This window comes from Primulina tabacum, chromosome 1 (assembly GCF_025594145.1).
Source record: "Primulina tabacum isolate GXHZ01 chromosome 1, ASM2559414v2, whole genome shotgun sequence".
NCBI lineage: Eukaryota > Viridiplantae > Streptophyta > Magnoliopsida > Lamiales > Gesneriaceae > Primulina > Primulina tabacum.
In genome coordinates this window covers 4524871-4534773 of record NC_134550.1, presented here as the reverse complement: position 1 = coordinate 4534773, position 9903 = coordinate 4524871, and the positions used below count along the sequence as shown (strand labels likewise).

The 9903-nt window shown below is 32.0% G+C and overlaps 2 protein-coding genes across 2 annotated transcripts; one reads left to right on the top strand and one right to left on the bottom strand.

Moving 5' to 3' along the window:
* The first annotated feature begins 1305 nt into the window (after window positions 1-1305).
* On the top strand, window positions 1306-4093 carry LOC142530474 (uncharacterized). The gene is made up of 3 exons (XM_075636333.1): window positions 1306-1492; window positions 1708-1873; window positions 1990-4093. The coding sequence occupies exons 1-3, from the start codon at window positions 1473-1475 to the stop codon at window positions 3835-3837; spliced, it is 2034 nt and encodes a 677-aa protein (XP_075492448.1). The 5' UTR covers window positions 1306-1472; the 3' UTR covers window positions 3838-4093.
* Window positions 4094-6361: 2268 nt separating this feature from the next.
* Window positions 6362-8891, bottom strand: LOC142530544 (14-3-3-like protein 16R). Its single transcript, XM_075636396.1, has 4 exons — window positions 8333-8891; window positions 7773-7895; window positions 6782-6898; window positions 6362-6688 (listed from the first exon to the last, which is right to left on the bottom strand). The coding sequence occupies exons 1-4, from the start codon at window positions 8810-8812 to the stop codon at window positions 6638-6640; spliced, it is 771 nt and encodes a 256-aa protein (XP_075492511.1). The 5' UTR covers window positions 8813-8891; the 3' UTR covers window positions 6362-6637.
* Between the last annotated feature and the right edge of the window lie 1012 nt (window positions 8892-9903).

The window sequence follows — 9903 nt, the reverse complement described above, 5'->3', positions numbered from 1 at the left end:
GGTAAATATGGTTCCAAAAATTAAATTAATATTTAATTGTCATATCTGAATTCCGAATTCACCTAAGAAACTGATTTTTGATGTTAATGTTAATTGTGATTATTCAAATAATATATAAATTAATTATCGGACAAAGTCTAATTTAGAGGCTCCAACTTTCAAATGGGAGCTTCGTATCGCGTGGAATTGTTAAATAAAATGAACGTTTTCCTAGGTCATGCTCGCCGGCACCAAGACAATGTCAACCTTACTAATAAATTCTCGAATTAAATGGACAAATTCGAATTATTTTGTGAGAAAAATTTTTGGCCACGCGATCCTAAAACGTTGACTATTCATATATAAATATAATTATAATTTCACGAAAGATCGATGACACTGAAATTATTTTTTTATGGGGAAGAAATCCGTGGACATTGAGTAAATTTTCGTACTAAGAAATAATTTACAAAATTTTTAGTAAGAAATATCAGACTATTAACTATGGATCAAACGTTAATTTGCTCTATCAATTCGAACATCATTCGATAATGATATTAATTTTAAGACAATTTTTCGTGGGTTTTAATATTAATTGTACTTTTGGTAAATTTTATTATTTCGATGGTACGAAATTAATTATTTTAATCGTTTCATGTAAAGGGTACACTAATATTAAAATATTGAGATTGTTGTGCTCTTCAAGCATGTTACATAAATTTTTATAATTCAATATTAATTTTAATAATATTTTTTATTGAATAAAAAATAAACACATCTCTTCTATCAAGGTAATAAGCATGCTTCGCATGATTTTACATTAGTTTATGAGTTTACTTGATATATATCGAAAAATAACGACTGTTGTAACTTTCGTGTTATCAAACAAAAAATCTCGGATGATATTTTCTCTCTTTGGTTCATGATAAATGAATAACACATGCCTTAAAACATATTTAGAAATTGTGCATTTTACATAACAAGGTAGCTTGGAATAATATCAAAACATATTTACTTCCCATTGTATCCGGATAATGTTTGAGGAGATAAATCGAAAAATATGGTATATAATTATGTTAGGAAAGTAAAATATTTTCGACACGCCGTCACGAACTTACCAAGCCATTAAATTTTGCAATATGTCATATGTTTTTGAAATTGTATTGTGTTACATTATGCTGTAATGTAATAAAATAATTATGTTGGGAAATAATTACAAGTAACATTTGAAAAAAAGAAGAAAGAAAAAATGATTTTTCATTTCCCTTAAATGAAACATTTCCCAAATGGAAACATCACAAGCTTTTACTTTTGCCGTTACGGCAGATTGCCATCAAATACCCGCCAACTTTGGACTTTGTCTTCGAGCGCACAGAATAAAAATTGGTGTTTTTTTTTTAAAAAAGAAAATTTTCAGATTATTTTTCTGATTTTCCTAAGATAGTAAAGCAAATCCACAGCCGAGGAATCGAGAAACAACGCATAATACCAAGATGTTACGTTCCAAATCAAGGTATTTGAGCAGCCTTTGTTGTACCACAGATTTTTTAATGGTATATTCTGAGTGTTACAGAGACTTTATCGGATTTTTTCTGAGCTACATGCTCATAATCTTGATGGGTTTTTTTTGGGTCAATTTTCTTGAATGTTTTTAGTATCATCGAGTTTTTATGTGAGATATTTAAATTTTTCGTTGGATTTTTTTGGTGTTTTCCTTGGGGTTTGTAGATCAGGGTCGATCGATTTTGGCCAAAAGAACAACTATTCATCTGTATTTTCAAGAACCCTTTCTGCATCAAAGCTGTGTAGGGGAGGTGTTTTGGGTTCACAGATTGATTCAAACGCCCTTAAATCTTTAGATAAGAAGCCTTCCAAGAATTCAAATTTAGCCCAGGTATTTAATATCTGATTTTTTATATATATATATATATATATAGTTTTGATGATGTCATTTGTTTAACACCGAAATGGGATTTTGTGGGTGATTTTGTTGTGATTTAATATATGTAGAATTCGATCAATCGAATCATGTCAATGCAACAGCAGATGGGAGAGCTAGAGGAGGAGTTGAAAAGAACTAAAGAAAAGTTAAGTGTTAGTGAAGTAGAAAATGATCGAATTTTCAATGAACTTGAAGGGGCTAGAAAAGAAGCTCGGGAGGCTGATATGAGGGCGAACGACGCTTTGTCTCCTAAAAAGGTAAGGGAACTGAAAATGGAGCTCGAGAATTTGAAGGACGCTGTATCTTGTTCACGAGATGAGTTGCTTATCAAAGATAAAAAGATTGAATATCTTGAACTGGAACTTGAAAGAGCGCAACAATATGAGGTTGCTTTTGCTGAAAATACCGAGTCTTTGAATAGGCTGAAAGAAAAGGAAAGGGATATGATGCTTTTGGTTTCGGAAAATAAGAGAAGGGTTATAGAACTAGAAGATGAATTGGGGAGGGAGAAACATACTGGATCAATGATGGTTGATTCGTTGGCCAAACAGACGAAGCAACTTGAGGCAACCAAGATTGAACTCGAGGAAGCAAAGGGAGAAATCATGTTTCTACGAGATAGGATTGAGTCAGTGGATAAAATTTCGAAGCTAAGTGATGGTAAAGGTACTTGTGATTCGAGCGAAGGAGATGTTAGAGGTGTCGAGTCTGAGTTTCAAGAATCAAAGGAGGGTGAAAAGAAAGCGTTTCTGAAGAATAAGAGTTTAATGGTAGAAATTGAGTCGCTAAAAACTGAACTAAAATTGGCTATTGAGGGTGAGGAAAAGACCAGAAAGGCCATGGAAGATTTAGCTCTGGCACTTAAAGAAGTTGCGACAGAAGCCAACCAAGCAAAGGAGAAACTTAGCATTGTACAACTTGAGCTCGATCATGTTAAAGGAGAAGCCGAACAGTTGAAGTCCATGATACGAAGTACAGATGAAAAGCACCAAAAGCTGTTAGATGAAGCGAAACAAGAGGCAGATTTGCACAGAAACACTGGAGATAGGCTTAGATTGGAAGCTGAGGAAATGCTTTTGGCTTGGAATGCTAAAGAAATTGGATTCGTAAGTTGTATAAAACGAGCCGAAGAAGAAAAAGCTATTGCACAACACGCAAGTAGTAAAATCTCTGAATCCTTAAACGCAGCCGAGAATATGACAAGGGCCGCGAGGGAAGAAACATACAAGTTGAGGGACATTCTTAAACAGGCTATAAATGAATCTAATGCTGCAAAAGCAGCTGCTGGAATTGCTCGGGATGAAAATTCTCAATTGAAGGATTGTCTTTCGGAAAAGGAGGAAGCGTTGCATTTCCTTAGTCAGGAGAATAAACGACTCAGAATCAATGAAGCTGCAGCTAAGGAGAATGCGAAGGAGTTCAAGAGATTGCTTTCCGTGACATCAACAGAACTGAAAGTCGAAGATTTTAAGGAACATAATGAAATAATACATAGCTCACCAGATTCCACTGATCAAGAACGTGAGAGCAAAAATATGAAAAAGACTTTTGGTTTTAATCTTGAAGATTTAAAATTTATGACCGAACCAGATGAGTTGAATGATAGTGTTTTAGATGATGACCCTGAGAAGGCCGAGGCATTGAAAGGCTCAATATTTGATGTCAATGCTGAAACCCCGAAATCTGAGATTCACACGCCAAAATCAGTCTCGTCCCACCAAAGAAGGCACTCTTCTGCTTTTACTGAAGATGGAGGAACACCGTATAGCGAGGATTTTGATCATTCAGATGGTACACACGATGAGTCGGATACTGATAGAAGCTCCAATAGAAGAAGAAAAACAATGTTTCGTCGAATGGGAGATCTCTTGATGATTAGAAAAAGTTTTAGCAGGAAGGAGCCAGGCATTGAGTAAGTAAAGCATTTCCACACATTCTTAAATTCAAATAGTTAAGCTTTTTTTGGACGATATTCTTGTATACGTAGCTCTTACATATTTTATCAAGAAACGAGTATACTTCTATATAGTGAACCATCCTTGGTTCAAGATTGTTGGTTGTTAGTTAGTCCTTGAGGTGTTCTTGGTTTTTCATTGTTAAAAGTCATACATCTGTAGTTGTTAACCGTGTCTAAGATTCAATTGTTGAATGAAGTTTTGGGCATTTCAGTATAATTTGAGTGAATAACTTAAAAATGAAGTTTCTGTCCTGTTCCCATATGTTGCTTTTGTGTGCAAATGCGGAAGAAAATAATAGTTTTCAATGATTTTCATGAAGAAAAGGTTGTATAATCTCTGGTCTTTCTCCTCCAAATCAGTTAGAGATATCAACAAAGAAGAAATGATTTTAAATTTATTTTAGCATTTTCAATTAATATGTAATAATAAATAATATTCTTTTCATATGTATATTATCGATTTAAAAACGAGATTACATGTTAATCAATTGATGTATTTTAAAAAATTTACAAACATGCATACAAACACACATATATAAATATGTAAAGATTAAATGATTTAAATTTTAAATAAGTAAATTTATTTATTAGTATAAATATTGAAAATAATTTCAAATTGAATATGTTATATATGTCAATTAATTATTGGTTCAAAGAAATTAATAAAAAAATAATATGTTATAATTAAGTACAAAATTTATAAAATTCTATAAAAAAAATCCACAAAAGTCTATAAAAATCTTGCAAAAAAGTCTACATAAATCCACATAAATATGTGAGATCAATAAAAATCAATAAAAATCTATCAAATCAATAAAAATCTTATCATTTAAAAAAGTCATTAAAAGTCGTCAAAACTTTGAATTGAATACACCCCACGTAATCTTTATTATATACTAGTGAATGATGTATACATGATGTATATATAAAATAATGACTATTACAAATTTGAATCATGATATAGATCGAGTTGAATTATAAAATTTTGTTATAATTTTTAATTATTATTTGGATAATGGTAATATAAATATGTAATTTGTAAAGATAATTTGTGAATTTTTTAAATGGATTAAATATTGTAGTTATCAGTAAATTATATCAAAAATATTATTTATCTAAATTGATAAAATATTTTCGTAAAAACTAATTGTTGTTGAAAAGTCGTACCAATAAAGTTCTCGACTTTTATATATCACTATTATTACATAGATATCACCAAACTACATATGAGAAAGTGATAAATAAGATGGCTTTGCACCCATGACATCACACAGTAACGAAAGTATTAGAGATGACATCCAGAAAACGAACGATTGAATATGGATTTTAAAAATTCTTTCTGTCAACACTCTTATTAAATAAACACCATATTCGTTTATGTTTGAAGTGTTCCATCAAAACGTAAGAACATTAAAACACGTGAAATTGTGTGTGATGCATATGAGATCAATTTACTTTAACTACGCTCACCCTAAGTTGTCTAAATTCGTGTTTTGATAATGAATTTTAAATTATATGATTTGTTTTGGTTAATAAAAACCAAATGAGTTTCAAATCCAATATATATCAAGTCAAGTAACTCAATAATAATTGTGATAAAGATAAAACAATATTTTTTGTCTTAAATATTTATCTCATTACGATTTTGGTAATATTTATTGTCAAATTTTAATTTTATTATGTTTTTTTATAATTTTAGTTTTTTTTTTTCGACGTAACACTGTTGCAACTAATACGTGTCAGAAAAACTTCACTTATATAGATGATAGGTACATGATCAAAGAACGATGATTTTTTTCTAGAATCGTCTACATCATATCAAGGGATTTATGCCCATTCTCTCATATGGTATTTTGCTTTTTCACACAAGAGATGAACATATTTTAAGCCGTGAAAAATTATGAACTAGTTTTGTTTGCACATATCGCAATAATTTCTTTGTTCATACTCCAATGTCGAAGTAACCAAACTATTTGGGCAAACAACGATCAACAACTACGTATCAGGAAACGAGCAAAATCTGCATTAGTTTTGTGCCTTACGTTAATCAAAACTTTTTTTATTTTATTTTTTCCAAATTAATGTTCAAATATTCAATTTTAAAAAAGAACAAAGAGTATATATAATAAATCAAGAAGGTTTAGGTATCAAAATTTTAGTCCAACAAAGGCTATAAATTAAACTTTCACAGTAATTTTTTTAAAAAAATGGTTGTTCACACTTCATGATGGGTGGAATTTTTTGTTCTAAAAAAAACAAAATGATTTATAAAAAAATAAAGAGAAATATTTCATTACCTGATTTTTATTATACTAATAATGTTTCAACTTTCCAAAGTATTTTAAAAAAAAAATCCAAGTGCGGGGGTGTACCCAGTTCAGCCAAAATTTATGGATTCCCAACAGCTACCACATTGGCATACTGTCCCCCTTTATCAAAAACTTCAAGTGAGAATTAGGACAATGATAATCAAAGGCGTTCCAAACCGTAAACTGGGAGCTTCATAAAGCAGGTAGTTTATCAAGGATATATAAACACAATATAACCGACATTTTGACGGAGAAATTAGTTTTAGAAGAAGAAACAAAGATCTGAGAAATCACAAGACAATGAGGTGAAGACATCTAAAACCAGAGGTCACCAAATTTGACAATCAAGACTAAAAACTTTTGCCACGAGTAGCAATTTTTTTGATTAATTAAAGAAAACTACTACGGAAAGCATAACAATACACCCAAATTGTAAACGACCATAATTTACTACTCATTATCAGGCTTTGCAGATTCCTTAATCTCCTCAGAATTGTCATCCTACAAGAGAGAAATAAGTCATCAGTCCCCATTTACATGATACCCAAACAATCTGGAGGAAGTACTCTGCAAGGAATGAGGAAAACAATCTACCTGCATGTCTGAAGTCCACAAAGTGAGGTTGTCACGGAGAAGTTGCATAATCAGAGTGCTATCCTTGTATGATTCCTCTCCAAGGGTGTCCAACTCGGCAATCGCTTCATCAAATGCCTTAAAGAGTACACAAGTAAACATTGTATCCATGACCCATATTCATAAACTCAAACAAGTAAAAATTAATTTTGGTCATAAAAAGCTAAAAAGGGAGCTTGAATTTTCAATCATATCAAAACAATGTCCTCCCATCATTGCACCAAAGCAAAGAAGATGTTAAGATGTAGCACCTAGAGATATATTATATCTATCATTATATAATAAAGGTAAAATTTTAAGAAAATAACTTTGATCAAACGAAATTTTCGAAAAATAGCCTCCCAAGTACTAAATACATATAACCCTCCCAAGTACTAAATACACTTGAGAGGGTAGTTTTTTTAAAAAATTGACCAAGTGTAATCCTCAATGTTCTAAAAAGCGTTGGGAGATAGGCAGACAACCACCCATAGCCAATCGAGGCGGCCGCCTAGGCAGTTTTTCTTTTTTGTTTAAATCTTTAATTCTTCTTGTTCATCTTCACATTTCTCCAATAATTCCTCTTTATTGCATTCAAACTCAAAATCAATGATATATTCCTCCTCGTTATCCAATATAAATTGATTGAAAAATAAGTCGAAGAATCTTTTTTAATAAACTAAAAAATTCTATATATTAAATTAGGCAGTTGCTTAGGCGGATTTTGAGCCACCGCCACAGCCTAGACAGTCGATTTTGTTAACAGCAACCAGAGACATCGTCTTTATAAAAATCGAAGCGGTCAAGCGCCTAGGCGTCGCCTAGGACCACATAATCGGGTAGGTGGGTTACTGAGCAATGAAGAGGTCCTAGGCAACGCTTTTTAGAACAATAGTGTTCCTTGACTGATAAACAGTTGAACTAGAAATAAAACAAGGATTTGAAAATCACTTGGTTGATTTTTTTGGCACACCTGTTTAGCAAGATTACATGCACGATCAGGAGAATTCAAAATCTCGTAGTAAAACACAGAGAAGTTGAGAGCCAGTCCAAGCCGGATAGGATGAGTAGGGGCCAATTCAGCATTAGCAATGTCCTGCAAGCATGGATGCACACTCATTATTCAATAATTTCAATTCAAAGTACGGAATCTGTGAACCCAGTTATTGTTGCAATTGGAAACAGAGCAGGATCCGTAAAAGGTCAAGAACACATAGGATGTGTTTGACGAGGTTAAAATCAATCCCCAACTTCAGCATAACTCTATAAGGTCTACATTCAAGTAAAACTAATCACAAAAAGTTTTCACAGCCACATCTGCACTAAAATTCTCCCAAGGTGTCACAAGCATAATCAAAGAAATATGTAAAATAAATTGTCAGAGCCACGTTAAAGAGGTCAAAAGATTGGAGTAGATATTATATTCGAATCACCATATAAGGAAGATAGTATATCTTGAATCTCCCTGATCCATGAAGTAATTTTCGTCGTACAGTAAGTCGAGGAAAAATAAATAAATAAAGAAACCCTAACCTGAGCCGACTTGTATGCTGAAAGGGTGTTCTCAGCGGCTTCCTTGCGCTCGGCTCCAGTCTTGAATTCAGCCAAATAGCGATAATAATCACCCTTCATCTTCAAGTAAAACACCTTGGAATCACCGGAGGCCGCGGATCCGATCAGCTTGGTATCAAGCAGCTTGAGAATACCGTCACAAATGTTGGACAGCTCGGACTCGATCTTAGATCTGTAGGATTTGATGGCCGAGACGTGGCCCTCGTTCCCGCGGTTCTCCTCCTTCTGCTCGATAGAGGAGATGATACGCCAGGAGGCGCGGCGAGCACCAATGACGTTCTTGTAGGCTACGGAGAGGAGGTTGCGCTCCTCGACGGAGAGCTCCTCGCCGGAGTCAACGGAGACGACGACCTTCTCCATGAAATCAACCATCTCCTCGTAGCGCTCGGCCTGCTCCGCCAGCTTCGCCATGTACACGTTCTCCTCTCGAGTGGACGCCATTGAGACCTAGGGCTTTGAATTGAATTTCTGGTGTAGTGAGAGAATTTCTTTTCAGATTAACTTCCAGGGGAAAGGCAGCCAAATTTTAAAGATTTCACTATTATTTATATATATTTATTACTTTTATCCTGGGCTGTGGGTTAGGATCATGGGCCTATGTTGGACTGGCCTACATCTCCTGGTGGCCCAAATTGAATTAGTAATAAAATTTAATAAAATGGTATCATTCCATTTTCCTTTTTTTTAAAAAAAAAAAATAAATATAAAATATGTATGGTGAAGCACTAGATAAAGTGATAAAAAATATAATTGATTTTTCCAAAAATTATTAAATTATTTAAGATTAATACTGAAACTAAAACTTCAGCTCCTTTTAGGAAATGTTCGGTTCAGGTTATAAGATGTTTGAGAGCTTATAAGTTCTTAAAATTTCTTTGTTAAGTATTTTAAAAATATTTAAAATAAGTTATTTGACAGTTTATAAGATATTTGAAAAATTAGAGTACCTTAATTTATTTGAAAATATCTCATTTGAATAAATTTAACAATTGAAATCTCACATCTCGCATAATATTATAACATTTAGATAATAATTATATATTTGTAATGATTATTATAACACATATTATTGTAGAATATATTCAATTATCATTGTTCTCAGTTATTTTTCTAAATCAATGATTGATTGAATATATTAAAGATAATATTAGTTTTTTTCAAATAGTAACAAATACATCAATATCTTTAAATTATTTAAAATAAGTTTATCTAAACATTTTTAAACGATGTTTTTATAATAAAATATTACAGCTTATAAGCTCCTAAAATAATTTATAATTTTTTTAAATAAATTTATTCATTTTTTTTTAGTTTTTTCCGTTATTTAATACTAACTAGTATTTAACCCGGACGATGCACGAGATGATATTATTAAAAATTAATTATTATAAAAAAATAATAGATATTTAAATTGTAAAAAAATATAATTATAAAAATAAAAATAAGAAACTATTTTTTCCCTAATTTTGGAAAAAATTCTTAAATATAAATATATGTCGATTAATTGTGTTAGCCTAAGGCAATGACATGGT

What these genes read in the sequence shown, in the direction of transcription:
- LOC142530544 (XM_075636396.1), bottom strand. Translation starts at nt 8,812, where the DNA reads ATGGCGTCCACTCGAGAGGAGAACGTGTACATGGCGAAGCTGGCGGAG. An exon ending in CAGCATACAAGTCGGCTCAG is followed by an intron (nt 7,896 to 8,332) that starts GTTAGGGTTTCT and finishes CCATGCTTGCAG; the next exon opens with GACATTGCTAATGCTGAATT. An exon ending in TGTGGACTTCAGACATGCAG is followed by an intron (nt 6,689 to 6,781) that starts GTAGATTGTTTT and finishes TCTCTCTTGTAG; the next exon opens with GATGACAATTCTGAGGAGAT.
- LOC142530474 (XM_075636333.1), top strand. Translation starts at nt 1,473, where the DNA reads ATGTTACGTTCCAAATCAAG. An exon ending in ATGTTACGTTCCAAATCAAG is followed by an intron (nt 1,493 to 1,707) that starts GTATTTGAGCAG and finishes TGGGGTTTGTAG; the next exon opens with ATCAGGGTCGATCGATTTTG. An exon ending in AGAATTCAAATTTAGCCCAG is followed by an intron (nt 1,874 to 1,989) that starts GTATTTAATATC and finishes TAATATATGTAG; the next exon opens with AATTCGATCAATCGAATCAT.